The sequence below is a fragment of the Lycorma delicatula genome, chromosome 1 (genome assembly GCF_047948215.1).
Source record: "Lycorma delicatula isolate Av1 chromosome 1, ASM4794821v1, whole genome shotgun sequence".
NCBI classification, from domain to species: Eukaryota; Metazoa; Arthropoda; class Insecta; order Hemiptera; family Fulgoridae; genus Lycorma; species Lycorma delicatula.
In genome coordinates, this window is record NC_134455.1 from 132673484 (window position 1) to 132699137 (window position 25654).

The window sequence follows — 25654 nt, forward strand, 5'->3', positions numbered from 1 at the left end:
ATTTTAATTTTCAGCTTGTCTGTTATGATCCAAAAATATTAATATTTTGTTTGTTTTTTAATTACTATCCATGGTTTGTAACTGGCATAATGAAAGAAAATTAATTTATTTATTAAAACTTTTTCAAGTTTTATAAAACAAAATTTGTTTGCTTTATATGTATTAATCCTTCATTCCCCATGTAACCTTCATCTCCAGGTGTAAGATTTTTCCGTTAATAGTTGTTATATTCAAGTAAAATAATCAGCAAAAATGAAATTCATATAGTTTTTCAGATTCTTTTAGATATTATTATAAATGATGTATAATAAAAAAAAATCATGTGCGTACATGTACGTAAGAAAAAAAATAAAAGTTAAAAACTACATGAAGATTCCAACACAAGCCCTCTCAATTATGAAACAAACTCTCACCTCTAGGATGATGACACTGCTTCAATTGTACATATATAAAAAAGCTACTTTAACTATTTGAAAATCTTTAAATGGAGTTTACTTGGTTACTGGGCATATGACAGCTTCCAACTGTCATTTTGGATTTTAAGTAGGGCCCCCTTTTACCATCTTGCACAAGTGCATCAGTAACCCTACCCTTGTATGTCATCAACATTATTATCTACATAATATATATTAGTAACTTAAAGTATACTTAAGTTGCTTAAAGTAACTTCCGCTAATCTCCGAGGTGGAGGGGTAGAATTTTGGTTTTTCATTTGGAGGTCCTGGGTTCGAATCCCAGTCAGGTATGGCATTTTTTCCATCTGCTACAAAATTCCATTTCCACATTCCCATGCCAAGCTTTTCAAGGTTATATGGCAATATCATCAAGTCAAAAAAAGGAGTGTTATATGTAAATGTCCTTTTAAAAGTTATTTAAAGTGGAGCATTAGTCTACCTTTAATCATGTATGAAAATGTCAAAAATCTCCATAACGCTAATACATTTTTTCTGAGAGTGAAGGTTTATTACCTGTAATTGAAAGTCATGGTTTACCACCTGTCTAGATCTGGAATTTTGTTGTAAGTATAACATTGAGATCTCAAAAGTAATTTTTTTAGTTTTACTTTTAGGTGTACAGGTGGATTTTATGAATTTTTTTAGAGACTTTAAATTTTAATTATATCCAGTGATTTCAAATTTTGATAAGCTAGGAAAAATAAATAAATAAAACCCTTTGAAATACTTCTATCACTTCTATCTACCATCTTGTAATTTTTGTTTTATTAAAAATTAAAAATAATTAGTCATGTCTTGCACACATCATTGTATTACATTTCTTATTTTTGTGTTTTTTTATTTTTTATGTGTTTTATTTTTGTGACTGATATTAAGCGAAGTAGAGGCCAACTAATCTGGTTATAAATAATTTTAATTTTAATATTTTTGAACTTAGCGACTTCAAAGTATCAAGAAATAAAAAGATCCACTTGGATGAAATTTTGATAAAAACTCTATCCCCTGTTATAAGCTATAAAAACAAGGAAAGTAAATGCTGACCTCCATGATGGAGAGGTAGCATCTCTACCTTTCATCCAGAAAGTTCTGGGTTTGATTCCCATGCGCGGTTGGCATTTTTCATACATTATAAAATACAATTGTCATAAAATATCTGTAATTCGGTGCGAGACTGTTGTTGCTTTTGGAATAAATTAATAAATAGTTTAAAAAATCAATTTATTGATTTATTCACAATTTTCTGTTTAACTTTTTTTCAGGTGAAAGCAGATATGAGGCTAGCTACAATACAAAGACGGATATTAGATAAAGAAAATAAAACCACTTTTGAAAATGTATTGCGGGACCAGACTAGTAATTTTGATGGGTTATATATAGAAAAATTGAAATCGAATCTACACGTACCATTATATAATTCAAAAACATGGCCTTTACCAGATGACACTGATGATGATGTGATTGTAATAGGTAATTTATTTTTTTTGTAGGTATTTTATTGTAAAACTTTCTTCATTTTGTTCTTTTGATTGCCCACTTTATTTTCCTAATTCTGTTGTAACTCCAAATTTCAGACTGCTTCTACTCTTCTTTTATATTTTATAATTAATGTTTTGCTATCAATAAAAAACATTCCATGCAAATTTTATTAAGAGTATCTAATACTTAGCCCTACATTTCATGCTATTAAAAATATTCTTTTTTCATGAAACTCTCCTGGCTTTTGGTAGCTGTTTTCACCTTCATTAATGTAAATACATTCTTATGTAAATAGCAAAATTCTTAAACTTATGGTAGGTTGTGGTAGGATGTCTTAATACACAGTGAACCATGGCAACTTATCGATTTTTAAAATTAAAATAAAAATATAAAAAATAGCTTATGTATTTGTTTATTGTTTATAGCAAATATGATGACATTTGAGGGTGTAACTTCATTTTTTAAATAATGTATCTGTTAAATGTCCTCCATAATTTATTATGCACTGTTGTAGTCTTGCCCACAGATTTCATATTGCTGCTTGTACCATATTGTCTAGTATTTCTTTTTTTTATGGAGACCTTGAGGTTATAAATGAACACTATTCTCGGGGTAACTTCAGAAAAAATAGTTGCATATCAACAGGTCTGGAGAACATGCTCGATATGGACCTCCTCTGGAAATTATATAGTTTGGAAGTATATCTTTAACCACGTTCAAGTCAATCACATAGCAATGAACTTTAGGAGCAAGGAATTCGTTAACAGTTTTTTTTTTTTTTACTGAGCAGAATGGACAGTTACTACTTTGCCCATTCTCTTTAAAATTAAAAGTCCTTTTATTCCAAAATTTTCCTCAGCCGCATGTGGACTGTGAATTCAAATCAGATTAATAATTTTAATTTTGCTTATTAACAAATAAAATCTTTTCAGGGAAAATTAAAACATTTTAGCATAATATCACCCAATTTTGTTTGTCTCAGTCATTAAGTTGTATCACTATCATTTTATATGAATTAAAGTTCAAATCATCCTTATCAGAATTTTACTAACTCTACTAGGGATAAACAAATGTAATTGATTTTGTGTTTAGTTCTAAGTAACCAATGCGTAGCAGAAATTTATATATATGTCGTTTGAGGTTACATAAATAAATATGTTGCATAGATATTAATGGTAAAAACCATAATAAAAACTGTGCTCTTTTCAATTCTGCTAATGCCAAAAAGTTCCAAGTACAGAGGTAGAAGAACAGTTGTTAACATTCACAGGAACCAAACAGCAACAGCTAATAATAGAAGAACATAAGAAAGAAGCCATAAAGGGAGTCTGATGAGGATGTTCCCTATTCCCGTTACTTTTTAATCTTTACATAGAACTAGCAGTTAATAAAGTTAAAGAAAAATTTAGATCCAGAGTAACAGTACAAGGTGAAAAGATGAAGATGCTACGATTTGCTGATGATATAGTAATTCTAGCTGAGAGTAAAAAGGATTTAGAAGAAACAATGAACGTCATGGTGAAGTTCTGTGTAAGAACTACCACATGAAAATAAACAAGAACAAAACAAAAGTTATGATATGTAGTAGAAATAATGTAGATGAACCACTGAATATAAAAATAGGAAGAGAAAAGATTACAGAGGTAGTGGAATTTTGTTATTTGGGAAGTAGAATTACTAAAGATGGACAAAGCAGGAGCGATATAAAATGCTGAATAGCACAGGCGAAATGAGCCTTCATTCAGAAATATAATTTTTTTATATCAAAAATTAATTTAAACATCAGGAAAACATTTTTGAAAGTACATGTGTGGAGCGTAGCTTTATATGGAAATGAAACTCGGTCGATCGGAGTGCCTGAGAAGAAAAGATTAGAAGCTTTTGAAATGCGGTGTTATAGAAGATGTTAAAAATGATACAGGTGGATAAAGTGGAAAGTCAAGAGGTGTTGCAACAAATCGGTAAGGTAGAAGCATTTGGAAAAATATAGTTAAAAGAAGAGAAAGACTTATAGGCCACATATTAAGGCATCCTGGAATAGTCGCTTTAATATTGGAGGGACAGGTAGAAGAGAAAAATTGTGCAGATAGGCAATGTTTGGAATATGGAAAACAAATTGTTAGGGATGTAGGATATAGGGACGAAATGAGACGACTATCACTAGATAGGGAATTTTGGAGAGCTGCATCAAACCAGTCAGATGACTGAAAACAAAAAAATGCCAAAAACAAATAATGTGATTATATGTGCTGCATATTGCAATGTGTATATGCATGCGTGTGACAATCTACAAGAAAATTAAAAACAGTAATATCATTTAATTCTGCAATAAAAAAAAATATGTTACTCGTAGTACAATGTTTTATATAGGCAGCCAGCTTCAGTAGAAATTACTGTGAAGCAACTAGGAACTGACTAAAATTAAAGCCCTAGCCCAATCCACTTTTCCACACTGTGACAACGCTTCCCATATCATATAATTTCCATTCGGTTTGCCTTGTTTTCTAGTTCCATTGTTTAAAAATTATGTTAATTATTTCAGCTTTATTTTATTGTGATTGTTTGTATTGTTTTGAAATATCTGTTATAAGTTGTACAACCATTTACTTTTGATTATAAGGTATGCTCAATTTTTAAGGCATATGATATGCTTTAAAATTTTAAGGCATGTGCTAAAAATCAATTAAAAATGGCCGTACACCAATCGTCCTACGAAATACTAATAAATATATAAATTTCTCAGTTAGTGTGTAAATGGAGGATGTAGATTACTAACAGTTAGTCTTTATTTATTTATTTTTTAGAATCTGAAGTTGTTGAAAATAATTATAAAGAAGGAAAGAAATCTAACTGTGAAAAGAAAAGATTACAAAGACCAAGAGCAAAGCTATTACAGTTTCATGAAAACAGAAGGCCACCGTATTGGGGTACTTGGCGAAAGAAAAGCTCAGTAATCGGCCCTCGGACACCTTTTGGTAAAGATAATGTAAGTTATTATTTTTTAAATTACTGTTTTTACCATTTAAATATTTTTAACTTTTTGTTGCTTAATATGTACAAGTTAACCATTATTTTATTTGGGGTCTGGAGAAAAGAAATCAGATGTGTGTATTGTGCCTAAAATAATTCTGTAGTAGTATCCCAACCCTGTAGGGGGAAGACCCACCTTGTGACATTACTGGTCGCCACACCAGCCCCTCTGTTCCAAGCCCTGAGAGGCTTTACTGCTGGTCGTCTTTAAATCCTCTAACTGATTACATCTCACAGTCATCAGCTAGGCCTCGATCGGGATGCCACCAATGTAAATGCAGTCATTTGTCATTTGCCACTCGGCAGACATTTGCATCACTAAAATAGATACAAATTTCACCTTCATGTAGGCCTCAAATGGATATTTTCACGTCCAATCAAACATGATTCCCTAAACTAACTTACTAGAAGCGTGAATCCCGTGCCTAGTACAGATTTGACAACACCGTTCATGACTGAATGCCTCAGAAAACAAACGAGTTTAAAGTTAAATCAGTGCTACACTACCGATCAAATTATGTCTTACGCTACATAGAAATTCAGACCTACACCCAAATAAGTCGACCAATTTAGATCACCGAACAAGGGGAACACAACCTCATTCCGGTTCGCACAGCAGCCGGGGACAAACCCCGCACTCCCACCTGGTCAAACCATGGTGTCTCGCATGGCATTACCAAGTCACAATCAGGACTGTGGCAATCCTGACCAGGGGCGTGGCGCCCCTGGTCACACGGGTTAACATACCCTGGTGGCACAGCCACCCACACCAGCGGGAGCTCCAAATTGAATCATAAACAATACTAATATAACCGTGGCATGATGCCAATGCACCTACATCCAACCAATCCAGTGCCTAAGCCGGAACCCTAGTCCCTGGGATCCTACCATGATTGAGTCCAGTTAATACAGATATCCAGAAAGGAATGTATTCTATCAAGTTCCCTTGTGAACGTTCGACCTCATATCAGGGACAGATGTAGAGGACGTGTGGTCCACTGTATCATCAGTCCATGCAATCCGAGCATTGATCCAAATCCACCGAATTAAACCTAATTTTTTAAAACTGTTCTAAACCCAATGTTTTCTTTTTTTATCCCCAAAACACAAATATAATTTCAGATAAATTGTTTATATCAAGAAATATAAATCATTCAAACGAATGAATCACTTGTGAAGTATAAATCGTTCAAACAAATGAATCATTCGTGCGCTGCATGTAGCCACCCGGTACATCATGTGATGTGCTGTACGCCAAAAGTAGCTAAAATAAAAATATGAGCACACACACAAACCAATCCACCATCCTTTTTTATTGGAAAGATGTTATTTGAATTTAATCAATGAGTTTATTATGAACATTTATTCTTGATTTAATATGATAGTGAAATTATTTTTATTTTTTTAGTGCATCTTTAATATATTTGTATTGAAAAATTTTTCCAAACAATCTATACATTAATTCACTAATTTCCAAGTAGTGAAATTTTGATAGTTTGTAATTTTTTCATTAGTTAATAGTGTGTTTAAATTTTTTTTATCTCCTCATTGAACATGAAATTTTAACATATTGAATTATTTCTGTCATCAATTAAAATTTTACAACATTGACCTACCTTTCATCTCCTAAGTTTTATAATTTTATTTTTTTAGATAAGCAATTTATTATTTCAGGCAATATTTGAATATGAAATATATTCAGACGATGAATGGGAAGAGGAAGAACCTGGTGAAAGTCTTACTGGTTCTGAAGATGAAAAGGAATCTGAAGATGAATATGAAGTGGATAATAAAGTATTTGTTCCTCATGGTTACCTTAGTGATGAAGAAGGACGTGATGAGATTGAAGATATGGTAAGACAGCTAGTTAAAAAAATATTTTTTTCCGTAAACAAAATCTTTTCTTTTCTTTTTAATTTTCATTAAATATATCCTTTTTATGATTTCTCCTTATCTTGTATGATTTATTCATTTAGTTACAGATTAGTATGCAAATAAATTCATAAAACGGAAAACTTTTTAAAATTATATTTTTATTGAAATAATTTTACAGGTGAGTCAGGTAGTGCTTCAGGGCACTGCCCCAAAGTTTTCTCCAAGTATTTGGGGCTACCACTGGAATAAAACTGTTATAGCACCTTCCCTACAGTCATGATCTGCTCCAAGTAACATCACACTATGCCTCAGGGTGAAGAACAGACAGAAAGGAAAGCATTTTATGAGCAATGATGACCTCCGAAGGGTTTGGGGTGATGAGTGTGCCCAAATCTCTAATGAAACATGGTAACAGGGTTTCTTGAAAGACTGGTTTCAAAGGATGGAGAAGAGTGTAATGTGTGGTGGAAATTATTTTGAGAAATTGTAAAAAATAAAGTCTTATTGCAAAATCTAGTGCCCTTAGTGTAATAAAAATCTATAGTTGCCCCAGCGAATCTATGAGCTTGTGACGCCACATGCTGACATCTCATTACATTATTGTTTTCCAAAGCATTATTTTTGCACGTAATTATTATTTTTGTCATTTTTTGACTTACAAACAATACAGGCGGCCACAATATATTTATGTTGTTGTGTGTTCAATTCTTTCCACTTGAGTTGATTACATCTATAATAATGCTTAATGACTCAATCTTATACACAATAATAATTCCTTAACCAATGACTGAATGTTCTGATTAGTGTTACGTATAGGCCTATAAAAATTTATACATGCAGTTAGAAATGAAATTTTTTGTCACAGTTATATTTAGATCCGTCATTCGTAGTATACAGTGTGTGTAAAGAAATAAACTTTACTAGAGTCTACTCTATATCATGTTTATCGGTTTATATCGTGTTCAGTGAAGGCATTTGGATAACGTTTTTGTTTGATCATATTATTTTATAATTACTCTTTGTTTTTTGCAAATTTTTTGTATTTGTTTGTGTGTTATTAGTGTGGTTTGTTATGGAATAATTTAAATCCGTAGTTAAGAAAAAAACTTAGGAGTCAAGCATGTGAAATTATCAATAATGTTTATGATTTTATGAAAAAAAAGCTCTAAAAGTAGGTAAATAAACTGACAACAAGCATATAATTGGCATTCAAAAATGCAAAGAAAGAACTGCTGCTGCTTGTGGGATATCAAAAACACAGGTTCAAAAATTCACCCACGGGTTGATCTAGTGGTGAATGCGTCTTCTGAAATCAGCCGATTTGGAAGTTGAGAGTTCCAGCGTTCAAGTCCTAGTTTAGTGGTTGGGTTTCAATTAACCACACATCTCAGGAATGGTCGAACTGAGACTGTACAACACTTACACTTCATTTACACTCATACATATTATCCTCATTCATCCTCTGAAGAATTATCTGAATGGTAATTACCAGAGACTAAACAGGAAAAAGAAAGAAAGGTTCAAAAATTCAGAAGAGAAAAAAGACAAACATGATTCTTCAATTACCATCACAATCGTGTTCTTTCAGCACGCCAAAAAAGTATAACGATGTTCAAAATCTGTCAGTGGACTGGACAGTTATAATTCAGGTGTAATTAAAAGTACAGTTAATGAATTTCATTCAAAGAAGAATGAATTACCTACTTTAAAAAAAATAAGGCAAGGACTCCATCTGTTGATTTTAAAGGCAGTGAATCAACTTTTGTTGTTATTTTGAAAGAGTTAGGTTTCAAATGGCGTAAAACTGAAAATAACAAAAAAAAAACAGAAAAATTGAGAAATCTGATATCAGATGGAAGAGAATTGATTATTTGCAGACAATGTCTAAGTACAGACAAAGCAATGCTACAATTGTTTATTTGGATGAAACACATTTTAAGTTTACATTGACAAAGTCATGGTCTATTGTATTGTTGCTGGACTTCATGTGCTGATTAATAAAGGTGACAGTTTAATAGTAATTCCTGCTGGAGGAGAATCAGTCTTATTCCAATCGCATTACTAACATGAAAAGTGGCAACTACCTGCAGACAATTTTATGAAATCGGCGTGTGAAAAATTGATTCCAAATCTTCCACCATTGTCAGTAGTAATTGTTGGTAGCGCCCCTTATCACAATACAGGTATTGATAAAGCGCCAAATTCTAATTCCAGAAGAAAATATGTAATTGATTGGCTGGAGGAAACCCATATTTCATACAGTTCAAAAATGCTGAAACCACAGTTATATAAATTAGTAAAGCCACATACAACTAAAGTACAAAAATATCACTTGGAAGAACTTTTGAAAGAACATGGGTATTGTATTTTTAGACTCCCACCGTACCATCGTGATTTGAATCCGATTGAGATGGTATGGTCAGCCGTAAAACGACATGTGGCGAGTCATAACACAACATTTTCTTTCACAAATGTTGAAAATTAACTATGGAGAAAATTAATTCTATGAATGAAGATGACTGGAAAACCTGTTATAAAAAATTAAAAAAGGTGTATGAAAAACTGGAACCACTGATAGATGGAACCATTGACAGAACGTTATATTATATGTGTAGATTCTGATAGTGCAAGTGAAAATGAAAGTGACAGCGATAATGATTCATTAAGCGAGGATGGTGAACTTGCTAGAAGTTTGAATTAGATGCATGAAGAAAATTCAAATAAATAAGTTTTTATTTATTATTAAAAATTTAGTACAAATAAAGGTTATAAAATAATTAATTACATATTGTTTACAACTAGTAAATGTAACTGTGATAATAGTTACTACCTCTTACAATATGATAATAAGTAATACTTCGATTTGATATGCAGAGTTGATGTTTTCAGGCGGAGTAGTAATATGCAGTCTGTTCATGACATCACAAGCTTGTACATTGGCTGGACCTAGAATAGTGGTTTGTGTGTGTTAACGTTTCACATGAAAACTACTCAACCAATTGAGCTGAAATTTTTAATGAACATAGTTTTTACACCTGGGAAGAACATAGAACTATTACCTTTACAAAATGTTTCAAGAGGGTGGCTGCTTTAATGGCTTGTGGTAACATCTGGATTATGTTTCTTGCTGATTTTCAACTGTATTCTTGCCAAACCACTGACTAAATCAAATTCAGAAACCACTTGTAATATTTAAAATTAAATTTTTTACAAAAAAGTTTTTTGTCTTTTTCAATTTCTCTTTTGTGTATTAGAAAAATAACTTTAAAGCTGTGATGGTGTGCAGCATAATGGTTCAAACAACGCTGCTCCTGCCACTGTTATTCAGTGTGCGATGCTACTGGCTGCATTTGCCATGAGTTACTCAAATAAAAAACATAAAGTAAATTTAAAAAATTAGAAATCAAGTAAGGTCACCTTCTCATGGTGTTTGTCAGGTAATTCTAAGAATCGTGCAAAACAATTGTTTACCCATATGGACAGGTAACCAGCTGTAACTGCTATTTTTAAGTTGGGGGCCGATTATTCAAAAAGCTGCACACATTAGATCACTCAAGGTTTTGAATCTTGTACTGACCAAACTGACGCTCTAAAGAATTACAATACACTGATAGTTGTTATAAATTGAGCAGGCTTTAATTGTTATTTACCAGTATTATTCTCACAAGCATGAGGCTAATAAACACAGTCCTGACTGGCTAGATGGGAAGGACGAGCCAATCTTAGTCCTGTAAAGCTAGTATATTCATAAATTTTTAATTAGGTTTAAGTATGAAGAATTTCCAGGACAGTCAAGGATGTTAAATTGTTTTCTTACATAATGTTTGATTAGTTGTGAACTATGGCATGGATCGTAGTTGCATTGAAAGATATTACAGGTGATAGTGAAGGTTTGTGTGAAAGTGGTAATTTTTGTTTTTATAATACCCATGTACTTTAATGAATCACTCTTCCATAGCATTCATCTTTCAGACCAGTTAGAAATAGCCCAAAACATTTTTTTTGTTGATATTACACATGGTCCACTTAAGATATTTGGCTACCATGTGTTCATCATTTCTGCATCTAATAGTAGTTGTTCTGTATCCTTGGACTAAAAGTATGTTACACTGAGTATTATCTTCTTCCAGTCATGAAAACACCAAGATTTTTGATTTATAATTTTTTTTATTGACTTTCTGCCTTTTCACCCTGCTTCAACAAGCCTATGCCATACTGCTGATGAATTGACGCTGATACCAGAAGCCAATAAATCTTTCTAAAGGTCTTTTTTATTTGTATTTGATATTGGTTTTTACTATTCTACAGAATTTTATCCATCCAAGGAGTTGATCCTTTTGTCCATATTTGCCTTTTCATTTTGGAGAAAATATTCCTAAATCACTATGTACACTAATTACTTTGGAGGCACTTGTTTTTCCAACACCAACTGATGTAGCGATGTCTCTCAGTCATATCTGTATGGTCACTAACAATTACAATCTTTGCCCTTTTCTTGGAAGTAAAATACATTTTTAAATAAACAAATTAAATGATCAGTAAATACATATATGTTCTACAAAATGTAACTGAACTGAGTCGGAGCTGCTGTAGTAGAAAAAAACTGATCAAACTAGGTTCTAATATTTAAGGTTAATCTCCTACAATAGACCAAATTCGTTAAAATTGGTTTGACACTCACTTCCATTAAAATGAAAATCATTTTATCATTTATCAATCTATATTTATTATTTTTATTTTTTTTTAATGCATAACATAGTAAACTTTATTAATAGAAATTAAAAAAAGAAAAACTAAAACGAAATCGGTATAGTGTACTACTTAGATTATAAAGTTTTAAGACTGATTTTCATGAAGGATTTGCCTATTAATCCATAAATTAAAAAAAATTATGAAACTATTATTCTTAATTTTTATAGTGCAGATTTCTCATTCAATCCCAGTTTTTTTATTAATTTTCTTTTCTTAATTAATCAATTTGTTTATTTGTTTTTTAAATGTCAGATATATAAGTTTTAGGTAGTAGATTGAAACTTTATGGGATTTCATCTACTGTTTAGATAAATAATAACTTTTATTCTGATCGGTACATAATAAATTGCATACGTCTTGTCAGGAATAGATAGAGTTGCTGCTTCCCAGATAAAAACAGAACTGCTCCAGCATTTATGTGAATGGATCATGGGAATCTTGATCCATGAGTATAACCTTGATTATAATACCATTATAAAATATGAAATTAACTATTTATTAAATAAATAGATTTAATTTACTAAGCTTTTGTCACCGTTGGCTTTAATACAGTTGTATAAATTAAATTTCCATACTAACAATTTAAAAAGTGTAAATTCTACTACTCGGAGCTGTTACTCCATCTTCAGGAATTTTCTAAAAGATGTTAATTGAAATCCAAATCAATAGTCGTTTTTAAATTAAACTGTTATGTTTATAATAGTTGGTCGTCAACAATAAAATTAATTTGTACATCAATAAGACAGTAACATCTCTTGTTTGTAAGATGTTTGCGACTATTATGATAATAGTCAATCAAAAACAATTATTGATTTGAATTTAAATTAACATCTTTTAGGAAATCCCTGAAGATGGAGTAACAGCTCTGAAAGTACTAGGATTTACACTTTTTAAATTGTTGGTAAGTGAAAATTTTATTTATAAAACTATTAAATAGAAAATAAGTTTAATTAAAGTCCATATTAATTAGCTTGTATTACATGTTAAATGAAGAAACTGAAATTAAGGGTTTTTAAAAATTCTATATCATAACAAGGTCTTTTCTTGTAAGCTGAAGTGTTGTGTTTAGTTACACAAAAAGCAGTCTTGTTGTTTGGTTTTAATTGAAGTGGTTATTGTTATTCTTTTAAGAATAAATGATTATTCTTTTTAGAAAAAATTGTACATTTATAAATATACTTGCAAGGATAAGTTAACATTTTATATTTTTTTACTATTAATCTACATAATACATCCTTATAAATGTCAAATAATCTGACAGCTGATTTTTGTATCTTGAAAATGTTTTCTGACAATTTTTTCTAATCATGCAATCTTAATGTTTTTATTAAAGTACTTCAAAATAAAATATTACGATTTAATTTTCTTGCACATAAAATCTATGTGATCATCTCAGGAGAATTTATTATTTAGTAAAACAGTCAGGAATTTTGCTTTGAGCAACAAAAATATTTTATCATTATTTTTAAGTTATTAAAACATTGACATGGATGCCATTTTTAAATTTGTGAACAGGTTTACATGTTTGTTTATTATTTATAAAAAAGATAATAATTGGTGTAATATGCATGCCAAATATTATAATGATTCCTTAATTCGGGATAAAACTTGGGATATCAAGTTTTAAAATAAAAACCCAAAATGGCAGACAAAGAGATAAAGGAAAATCATTATTTTTTCATTAAACATTTTTTGTTAATTTTCATACATAAAATCCAAAATGAATAACTACAGTTTTGTTATACTGTGAATATTATAGTTTCTTTTTTAGATATATAAATAGATATTCTGACATTTTTAGTAAAATTTTGTTTATTATTTTAATCTTTCCTAGTTTTAAATTTTCATTTTTATTTTGAAGACAATTTTTTATTTTCACATATTTCTCTTTTAACTATCTCAAATGTAACAGGATCTATATTATGTTTAGGTAGCTATGTTAAACAATAATCCAAGAATTTACTGTTTAAATAATAAATAATAAAATATTTAGTTACATTTTTAATCTAAAATAACCAAAAGCTTGTAAAATAATATCTCTGTAAAATTTAATAAGTTTTCCTGTCAGTCAAACTAGTGCTGCCAGGATTTTGAGGATTAAATAAAATAACTTGCTCTGATAAAAATGGAAAAAACAAACTTTGTTTGCTAAGTAAAGCATGCAAAATGGTATGATGAAGCTGAGCAAGTTATTTAATTGTTAAGACTATTTTTAATTCAGAGGAAATATAATTTTTTACTCTTTTTTTTATTCTTTAGTCACCAGAAGCTCAGAAAGCAAAGCTACTGTTGCTTGAAAGGGAATTTGAAGCTGAAATGAAAGAAAAGACTGAAAAACTTAAACCACGGCTTATTGGATGCGTGTGGTTTAATAACAGCATTGAAGATCCAAAATCAGGTATAACTTGTTTCGTAAACTTATGTATTTGTTGTGACAAATAATTGCAGTTAGATTTATGTGTATAGTGGTTGTGGATATTTACTGATCAATTTAGAACAGAGTTTAGGGGATAGCACGAGGGTAAGTCAATTATTATCCGCAATTTAGTTGTATTTTTGTTTATGTTGGTAGTACTGTCATGTTGCGTAGATGACGCATGCATGGTTTAATTGTTGTGTCTGTGCAGGTTTGATGCTGCTAGGTTAGTTAACCATATCCATTAGCCATTATCGCTGCCCTGCCGTTAACCATGGCTGCTCCGCTTTCTGTTTGCACCAAAGAAGAGCAACATTCAGTGATCCGTTTTTTGTGGTCTGAAGGTGTATCAGGGGCCGAAATTCTTCGAAGACTTTCAGTACCGTACGGGAATAGTGTGTTGCCACAACATAGTGTCTACAAATGGATTGAAAAATTCAAAAACGTTCACACAAGTGTTACGCACGATGAAGGAGCCGGATGACTGTTTACCGCCACAAATGAGGAAAACATTGAGTGTGCACCTGACATGGTTTTCTTAGACAGATGAGTAACTATCAATGAAGTGGCACATCGTCTACAAATTAGTCACGGTTCTGCCTACGAAATCATTCATAACAGACTTGGGTTTCAAAAAGTCTGTGCAAGATTGGTCCCAAAACAACTCACACAGTTGCATAAATGCGCTTGGACATATGCCAAAAACACTTGGATCGCTATGGTAACTAACAGGACGTCTTCTTAGACAGAATCATCATTGGTGACGAAACATGGATCCATCATTACGAGCTGGAGAGTAAACCGCAGAGTACTTTTTATTTGCCCTGCAAAAAAAAGTTCAAGACCCAACCATCCGCAGGAAAACTGATGCTTATGGTTTTTTGGGACTCACAAGGCCCAGTACTGGAACATTATCAGGAAAGGGACACAACAATAAACAGTATGCATTACAGTGAGATGCCTACTGTCAAGCTGAAGCCTGCAATTCGAAGCAAATGCCGAGGACTTCTGTCGAAAGGTGTTGTGTTGTTGCATGACAATGCCTGTCCACATACTGCTGCCTGCGCTGCTGAAACTCAACTTTGAAGTACAGGCTCATCCTCCGTTCAGTCCTGATCTTGCCCCTTCTGATACCACTTGGTTCATTCAAAGAGGCATAAAGGGGCTGTAGATTTACCTCAGACAAAACAGTGAAAGAAGCGGTGCATTCCTGGCTCGCAGCTCAACCGAAAACCTTCTTTTATGAGGGCATCAGGAAACTTGTGTAAAGATGGACCAAGTGCGTTGAAATGCAAGGGGACTATGTTGAAAAGTGATGTACATGTAAGTTTCCTATTTGCATTGCAATAAAATTTATAAATTACTAATTTATAAATTTATAATTACATTGTGGATAATAATTGACTTACCCTCTTATGCTAAAATTGATTTTTCTATGAATGGTCATATCCTTCCCTATCAATATTTGTGAACTGTTGCAACAGGCTGTAGACAATTTATATTATGAGGGACTTCAATAATTAATGAGACAAATTGATTTAGAGAAAAAACGATTTATTCAATGACAATGAAACTTACACTAATTTTCAACATAGTCTCCAGCAATATTTAAACACTTGCCCTACTGTTCTGTGAGTTTTCTGATTCCTAGAGTGTAAAAGTTACCTTGGGTTTGAACTGTTCATGTATTACTTTTGGAACCCCTTCATTGTCGTTGAACGTCTAGCCATGTAAAAAATCTTTGGGTGGGCCAAACAAATGAAAAAAATGGGACAAGATCCAGGCTGTAAGTACGATATGGCAACACTTCCCAACCCAACTTCTCAAGTGTTTCTCTCATTTTCTGAGCGATGTGGGGGGCTTGTTATCATGCAAGAGAATCATACAGTTTGAGGGAGCATCCTGACTTTTTCGCCTTATCGCAGGTTTCACTTTCTGTTGGAGCATATTAGAATAGTACTTACTGTTCACAGTAGTTGTTCTTCTAAATAGCCACTAAAAATTGGACCTTGCAAGCCCCAGAAGACCACCAAAAACATCACTTTACCGCCTGGCGTGTGAGTTTTGATTTTTTTTTGGCGGGCGAATCCGGTTGTTTCCATTTAAGATTTGCTGTTTAGATTCGAGCTTGAAATGGTATCCTCATTTCATCACAGGTTATTATAAGATGTAGAAAGTCATTAACCTCCATTTCAAATTGTTCTTTGAACTCAGAACAAATGCGAATCCAGGCGTCTTTACGGGCTTGTCAATTGTCTTGGAACCCGTCTCGAACACTTTTTGCGATAATTGAGCATGTTATGAATAATTAAATGCACGGTTCCATCACTAATATTACACAAACTAACAGTTTGGGAAAATTTTGACTCGCTTCTCTTCACGAATAAAATCATTTATGCGATTTTGCAGCGCGGTAGTCAAAATTCACTGTCTTCTAGAGCAATGATCAGTCATATTTGTTCTACCTGAATTAAACTGTTTCACCCACTTGTACATGTTACTGTGGATTAAACACTTTTCATCATACTCTTTCAACATTCTTGAGTAAATTTCTACCAGTTTTACACCTGATAGCAAAAATCTTATCACTGAACGTTGCTCTTCCAGCATACATGTTTCAAGCAGCGGTGACATTCTGAAATCAATAAAAGAGGTTGTATTTAGATTAATTATGATCAAACAGGTGATAAAATGTGACTCAAAAAGTTTCATTGTCATTAGATGAATCGTTTTTTTCTCTACTTCAATTTGTTTTGTTAATTATTGAACATCCCTTGTACCTTGTATTTAGTTGTTGTAATCAGATTGTTTTAATACTTTTGGTTCATATATAAATTGTAATTTTAATTTGGTAAAATCTTTTACCAAGTGGTTAATACTATACCTCTAAATTGTTTTATTAATCACTTCTTCTTTTTCCTGTTTAGCCTCCGGTAACTACCGTTTAGATAATTCTTCAGAAGATGAATGAGGATGATATGTATGAGTGTAAATGAAGTGTCAAAAATGAGGTATCAAAAACATTTCTGTTTTGTTAAAGAGGTATTTAACAAATAGAAATGTGCAGAAACCTGAACATGTGCAGGTTTCATGTACAGTCTTAGGTTTTATGTGTATTGGCTTATGCTAATACACATCATTTTTGATTCCCCAGCTATATATTGTGCTGTGTAGACATACAGGATATTACAAAAGGAAGAGTTTACACCATATCAGGAATTTTGTAGATCTTGACATTTCTTAACCTCTTCTAACCAAAATACACAAATTTTAGCATCGAATAATTTCAGAATAATTAATGTATATATGTTGCCCTGTTTTTTTTCATTTGGTTGATACCTCTAGTCGGATGGACCAGTTTAGATAAAATTTGGCAAACAATTTCTGTGTATGGGACATTGATGCCATTTAATTTTGGTCACAATCATGTTAACGGGTCTTTTATCTCAAAATTTTACTTCAAAAGTAAGTTAATTTTTTCAAATAATTTAATGCCTCTTAAGTATCTACGATACTTTCTGATTGTGTATGATCTTATTCAAATCCCGATAAAGGTGTAGGAACAAAAATTCCATTTTTTCATCTTTTCTGAACTTTTTGTAGTTAACTTTTATTGTATCTGAAGTCATATTCTTGTATTAATTAGATGATTTCATTACATTAGTATCTTATTTAGGTTATATGTTCGGGTGATTTCATCCAGGAATGGAGAATAGAATGAAAAAAAAAAGCCTAATTTTTTTATCATCGATTATTACTGTGCTGGTTATGTTCAGTCTGGATAAACCAATTTTTATGTATTGTATGATGACTTCTGAATACGAGTAATTAATGCTATTTAATTTTGGTTACAATTGATCAAAGGGGTAGAAAAAATGTATCAATAACTTTTCTCTGTTGAGGGTTCTGTGCAACTCTTGGTGGTGTTTTCATTTTTACTTAAAATTTGTATGGGTCACCAACTTCAATAATTACTTTATTTGAATTGAAAAAGATTACAAAGTCAAAACAGATGTGCTATAGAAATTTTAAGTATTGAAATTCCCAGTTAATAAGTATTATGTAATAAAAATCTTTTTATTTATTTACAGTTGGTAGTCACATAGCTGAATTATTATTATCAAGAAGGGCTGTCCTGTGGGATAATGAAGCATTACCGATTGAAGTTGAAAAATCAGGCAGTATTACATCCTCACCTGTTAATACACCGGCAAAGAATGAACAAAATAAAGTTATCAAAACTAACATTTTCCCAGAATCAGGTATGTTTTATTAAAAATAACACATTAACTATCTTAATGTAAAGACCCAGTCGTGTCAGCTATGCAGTTATATACAAGAATTGTCATGGCCAATTATATAAGCTATAAACATTTTTTTTTTACTTTTTTGTAATTTCTTTTAAATCCGAGAGATAATCCGATAATTTTGATTTAAATTTTGTATAAAAAGTAGAATTAACAGATCAAATTTATGTTAACTTATTTGTATAGATTATAGTTTCAGCTTTAAAATTATTTATAAAATAAACTTTTTAAGAAAAATTACTTAAAAAATGCACTGCAAGGTACAAAGAGATATTCATAAAGTCATACAAGGTACTCGTAAAAGTAATTATATTTATTTAATGACCAGAGTAATTTAATTACACAATACAAGAAACTAATAAGCAGATATGTCAAAATAAATGGTTAAAATTCCATCTTAAACATTGATACAAGTATCAACTAGTTCTATATATTTTGTGAACTTTCCATTGAGCTATTTCACTGTTATTGTAAATGCTGTCTTCATTATAAATTCTTTCAGTTCATCCGAAATATGTGCAGGATATTCTTGAAAACAGTACCTTTCAAATGACTTCATAATTAAAATTGTAGTGGTGAGAGATCTGTAGGCTGTGTAGGCCACAGTGTGCAGGAAATATCTTAGTTATATTGAAAAATTCAAATAACTCTGTAGTCAAATTGGCGTTGTGAATTGTAGCAACATCTTCACTTACTTTCAAGGAAGGCTATGAAATTTGGAATAATATCTTGCCATTTTCCATGCAGTCTATGATCACCACACTATAAATCTCATAAAAGTTTTACTATTTTGATAATAAAATACTGGGTAAAAGTCAATTAAGATTTGCATGTCAGATTTAAGTTTATTTGAATAAAAATGTTTATGCTTCTTCTTTGAAGTCATTTGAAGTTTGTTATTAAAAAAATATTAATTTTTATTTATTTAATGTTTTAGCTATACCTCAATTAATAAAACTTGTTCATGGCAACAGATTAAAACACAAATTTTTGGTTGAAGAATTCTATAACTATTTGATACAGAATACTAAATCTTCAACTGAAATTATATCAAAAAATGCCATCTCGAATAAGAAACGTGAAATTGCAGAGTGGACTGTTTATCCTCAAGAGGAAAATAGTAATCATCCGATGATTGGACAACGTTGCTGGTAATTCAGGAATTATCTTTAGTTAATTATAATTATTATTTTTTTATTTTATTTTAGTTTTAAGATTTAATTATTAGGATTTTATACATAATTTATTTTTAGCTGAATTAAAAAAATAGAAGAAATAGGAGAAGTATGTTTGTTTACAAAAAGGAGAAATGTTTAATATGAAAAACCAATATTTAATTTAAACTAAAGATATTAATGACAAAATAAGGTCCTGAGTAAATTAGTTGACTTCTTCCCTCACAACATTTCAATGTATAACGGTGTAGCAATCTGAAAATGGAAATTGAGAAGTTAACTAAATCGCTGTGGCTCGAAGTTTGTTAAAATCTTGTAGATCAAGTTAACAACTCTTGGTGGGTGTTCTTGTTTTTAATAGTTAATAACCATAGCAGTCAATACTACCACTTAAAAATGTAAATGACTTAAATTATTTTCTAAAATCGATCATTATGAAATGCATACAGAAAAATTTCAGATTTTATGTAACCAAATTAAGTAAACGGGTTTAGAAATTGGTTTCTTTTGAGTGTTCCTAGAAATTCTGGTGATATTTCACTAACTAGTACAAAATGTAGCAATGTAACTTCATGTAAAAATTAATAACCTTGTATATTTCCCTTATAAGGAAACAAATTAAATTTTGCTTGTTAGTTTAAAATGTTAAATGTTATTAGAAGAAAACTAATGAATGTGAAATTGGGTACCACCTCACCTGGTAGGAAGAATGTATGCAGTCTGGTATATTTTATGCCTGTTTTTACCAATAATTTTTGCATTTTATATCAGTCATATTGTTGCAGTTGTTTTTCAATCAGTTCAGATAAATTAGATATAATTTTGTGTATAATTAAAGGCTTAATAATTTATTTAATATATATATTTTTTTTTTTTTTTGTCTTCAGTCATTTGACTGGTTTGATGCAGCTCTCCAAGATTCCCTATCTAGTGCTAGTCGTTTCATTTCAGTATACCCTCTACATCCTACATCCCCAACAATTTGTTTTACATACTCCAAACGTGGCCTGCCTACACAATTTTTCCCTTCTACCTGTCCTTCCAATATTAAAGCGACTATTCCAGGATGCCTTAGTATGTGGCCTATAAGTCTGTCTCTTCTTTTAACTATATTTTTCCAAATGCTTCTTTCTTCATCTATTTGCCGCGACACCTCTTCATTTGTCACTTTATCCACCCATCTGATTTTTAACATTCTCCTATAGCACCACATTTCAAAAGCTTCTAATCTTTTCTTCTCAGATACTCCGATTGTCCAAGTTTCACTTCCATATAAATCGACACTCCAAACATACTTTCAAAAATCTTTTCCTGACATTTAAATTAATTTTTGATGTAAACAAATTATATTTCTTACTGAAGGCTCGTTTAGCTTGTGCTATTCGGCATTTTATATCGCTCCTGCTTCGTCCATCTTTAGTAATTTTACTTCCCAAATAACAAAATTCATCTACCTCCATAATCTTTTCTCCTCCTATTTTCACATTCAGCGGTCCATCTTTGTTATTCCTACTACATTTCATTACTTTTGTTTTGTTCTTGTTTATTTTCATGCGATAGTTCTTGCGTAGGACTTCATCTATGCCGTTCATTGTTTCTTCTAAATCCTTTTTACTCTCGGCTAGAATTACTATATCATCAGCAAATCGTAGCATCTTTATCTTTTCACCTTGTACTGTTACTCCGAATCTAAATTGTTCTTTAACATCATTAACTGCTAATTCCATGTAAAGATTAAAAAGTAACGGAGATAGGGAACATCCTTGTCGGACTCCCTTTCTTATTAGGGCTTCTTTCTTATGTTCTTCAATTGTTATTGTTGCTGTTTGGTTCCTGTACATGTTAGCAATTGTTCTTCTATCTCTGTATTTGAACCCTAATTTTTTTAAAATGGTGAACATTTTATTCCAGTCTACGTTATCGAAAGCCTTTTCTAGGTCTATAAACGCCAAGTATGTTGGTTTGTTTTTCTTTAATCTTCCTTCTACTATTAATCTGAGGCCTAAAATTGCTTCCCTTGTCCCTATACTTTTCCTGAAACCAAATTGGTCTTCTCCTAACACTTCTTCCACTCTCCCCTCAATTCTTCTGTATAAAATTCTAGTTAAGATTTTTGATGCATGACTAGTTAAACTAATTGTTCTGTATTCTTCACATTTATCTGCCCCTGCTTTCTTTGGTATCATAACTATAACACTTTTTTTGAAGTCTGATGGAAATTCCCCATTTTCATAAATATTACACACCAGTTTGTATAATCTATCAATCGCTTCCTCACCTGCACTGCGCAGTAATTCTACAGGTATTCCGTCTATTCCAGGAGCCTTTCTGCCATTTAAATCTTTTAATGCTCTCTTAAATTCAGATCTCAGTATTGTTTCTCCCATTTCATCCTCCTCAACTTCCTCTTCTTCCTCTATAACACCATTTTCTAATTCATTTCCTCCGTATAACTCTTCAATATATTCCACCCATCTATCGACTTTACCTTTCGTATTATATATTGGTGTACCATCTTTGTTTAACACATTATTAGATTTTAATTTATGTACCCCAAAATTTTCCTTAACTTTCCTGTATGCTCCGTCTATTTTACCAATGTTCATTTCTCTTTCCACTTCTGAACACTTTTCTTTAATCCACTCTTCTTTCACCAGTTTGCACTTCCTGTTTATAGCATTTCTTAATTTCCGATAGTTCCTTTTACTTTCTTCATCACTAGCATTCTTATATTTTCTACGTTCATCCATCAGCTGCAATATATCGTCTGAAACCCAAGGTTTTCTACCGGTTCTCTTTATTCCGCCTAAGTTTGCTTCTGCTGATTTAAGAATTTCCTTTTTAACATTCTCCCATTCTTCTTCTACATTTTCTACCTTATCTTTTTTACTCAGACCTCTTGCGATGTCCTCCTCAAAAATCTTCTTTACCTCCTCTTCCTCAAGCTTCTCTAAATTCCACCGATTCATCTGACACCTTTTCTTCAGGTTTTTAAACCCCAATCTACATTTCATTATCACCAAATTATGGTCGCTATCAATGTCTGCTCCAGGGTAAGTCTTGCAGTCAACGAGTTGATTTCTAAATCTTTGCTTAACCATGATATAATCTATCTGATACCTTCCAGTATCGCCTGGCTTTTTCCAAGTGTATATTCTTCTATTATGATTTTTAAATTGGGTGTTGGCAATTACTAAATTATACTTTGTGCAAAATTCTATAAGTCGGTCCCCTCTTTCATTCCTTTTGTCCAGCCCGTATTCACCCACTATATTTCCTTCCTTGCCTTTTCCAATGCTTGCATTCCAATCTCCAACTATTATTAAATTTTCATCTCCTTTTACGTGTTTAATTGCTTCATCAATCTCTTCGTATACACACTCTACCTCATCATCATCATGGGCGCTTGTAGGCATATAGACGTTAACAATCGTCGGTTTAGGTTTTGATTTTATCCTTATTACAATGATTCTATCGCTATGCGTTTTGAAATACTCCACTCTCCTCCCTATCTTCTTGTTCATCACGAAACCTACTCCTGCCTGCCCATTATTTGACGCTGAGTTAATTACTCTAAAATCACCTGACCAAAAGTCGCCTTCCTCTTCCCACCGAACCTCACTAATTCCTACTATATCCACATTTGTCCTACCCATTTCCCTTTTTAAATTTTCTAGCCTACTAACCTTTTTCAAGCTTCTAACATTCCACGCTCCGACTCGTAGAATGTTATTTTTTAATTTTCTGGTGACCCCTTCCTTAGTAGTCCCCACCCGGAGATCCGAACGGGGGACTATTTTACCTCCGGAATATTTTACCAAGGAAGGCGCCTCCATTATTGCTATGTGAAAATGCAGAGAGCCACATTTTCTTGGAAAAAAAGCAGCTGTAGTTTTCGATTGCTTTCAGCTGCGCTTACTCAGAGGACTGAGTGATGTGGATACGGCCGTTTAAGTCGTCCTGACTCACGCCCCTAACAACTACTGAAAGAGCTGCTGCCCTCTTTCAGGAATCATTCCTTAGTCTGGCTCTCAACAGATACCTCTCCGATATGGTTGCACCTTCGGTCCAGCTACTCTGTATCCCTGAGCACTCAAGCCCCCTCACCAACGGCAAGGTCTCATGATTCATAGAGGAGGTTTAATATATTATTATTCAATAAAACTAATATTTAGCGGTATTAATTATTTAACAATTTTAATGGATGTCATTTTGGAATTTTTAAATAAAATTTTCAAACTTATGTATTTGTAAAAAATGTTGTTGGGTAAATATACAGAGTTATTCAAAACTATACAGCAATCTCTTGGGGTCCAATTCTATAGCTAAAAATAGGAAAAAAGTTCATGTAAATATAGGCCTGAAAATACTTTATTAGCAAGTTACAACTGCAAACGATTTTGCCTGGATTTCAGTTCTCCCAGGGGAATCAAGAATTTCTGAAATTTTGGAAATGTCTTGTCACATTCTCATGTGGGCTTTTATCCACCCAAATATGGGTGAACAAAAATGTACTATTCCATTTCTTGTGAAGCATGATTCATCAGTTACCATAATATGATGAAGGAAATTGTGATTTCATACCCATTTTCTAGTTAACAATCGGCAGAATATCTTCAGTTTATTATGATCTTGCAGTAATACGAGGTGTGTTCAAAAAGTAATGAAAATTTTTTTTTTTGGAAAGAATTTTATTTTTTCATCTACTTTAATGCTATCCCCTTCAAAATAGTCCCCATAAGATAGTATACACTTATGCCAGCTCTTTTTCCATTCCCTGAAACACTTCTTCTTTGATCTTTGGAATAGTGTGTGTTTAGCTCTTTCAGCTATTCACTTATAATCTCATCTATGTTTTTAAAACGATGGTCCTTTAAGGTTCTCTCTATTTTTGGGAATAGAAAAAAGTCACACATGTCTGGTGAATATGGCAGCTGGGGTATCATTACAGTGTTGTTTTTGGCTAAAAATTGACAAACAAGCAATGAAGTGTGAGCTGGTGCATTATCATGGTGCAAAAACCATGAATTGTTTCACCACAAATCCGGGTGTTTTTTTTGGATTGCTTCTCTCAAACGGTGTTGAACTTGTAGGTAATACTCCTTATTGATCATTTAACCTGGTGGCAAGAACTCATGATACACTATGGCATTAAAATTGAAGAACATGGTGAGCATAACCACATTCGATCGTACTTGTCGAGTTCTTTCAGTCTTGGTGATCCAGAATGCGTCCACTGGAACGATTGAGCCTTAGTTTTGACATCATCTTCGTAAATCCATGTTTCATCACCTCTTATGACACATTTCAGTAGTCCTGCATTGTTGTTGACTTCATTTAGCAACTTCCATTCGTCGCTGTTTTTGTTCGAATTCAATAATTTTGGAACAAATTTTGCTGTCATGTTTCATATCCAAAATATCCAAAAACATTTCATGGCATGAGCCAGTTGATATTCTAACATCCTCAGCGACTTCTCTGATTGTGATTTGACGATCATTCATAATCATTTCTTTCACTTTTTCCACGTTTTCATTGGTTTTTGATGTGCTGGGGCGTCCAGAGTGCTCGTCATCTTCAATATCTTCATGATCTTTTTGGAAACGCTTATATCACTCGTAAAACCTTGCTTTACTCATAGCAGACTCACCAAAAGCAATATTAAACATTTTTAAAGCATTGCTACACTTTATTCAATTCTTATAGCAAAATTTAATACAAATTCTCTGATCCATTATTTATACAAATAAAAAATCACTGATCGTACCAAAACATGTGTTATCCTTTTGATAGCTGATAACAGACTAAACATACAGTATGGCTAAAAATGTACAGATACTTTTCAGATATGTTTACCAATACAACTAAAAATCCCAAGAATCGAACTAATACAACCCACAAAATTTCAAAATTCTCGTTACTTTTTGAACACACCTCTTAAGTCTTGTACCTGTGTTACATGAAATTACATGTTACATGGAATATGTTTGATTGTAAAATATTTTAATGCCGTGATAGCCATTTGGTGCTTGTACTTGGCAATAATTATACAGCATTTATTATTACTTGTCCATTATTATGGTTTCACGTGGTTCATTGATAACCAGTATCTACTCATTTTTGTTTAAAACTGCCAGTTGCTTTAAGTTGTCTCCACAGCTCTTCAAC

At 32.2% G+C, this 25654-nt stretch overlaps 1 protein-coding gene across 1 annotated transcript in view; it reads left to right on the forward strand.

Moving 5' to 3' along the window:
• The window catches only part of LOC142322349 (uncharacterized), an 88624-nt gene that overhangs the window by 54695 nt on the left and 8275 nt on the right, over positions 1-25654 (forward strand). Inside the window, exons 9-14 of the mRNA XM_075361330.1 lie at positions 1715-1922; positions 4736-4917; positions 6636-6815; positions 13848-13986; positions 18096-18266; positions 19249-19462. Of these exons, the coding sequence (XP_075217445.1) occupies positions 1715-1922; positions 4736-4917; positions 6636-6815; positions 13848-13986; positions 18096-18266; positions 19249-19462 (1094 nt within the window). The remainder of the gene's footprint in view (positions 1-1714; positions 1923-4735; positions 4918-6635; positions 6816-13847; positions 13987-18095; positions 18267-19248; positions 19463-25654) is intronic.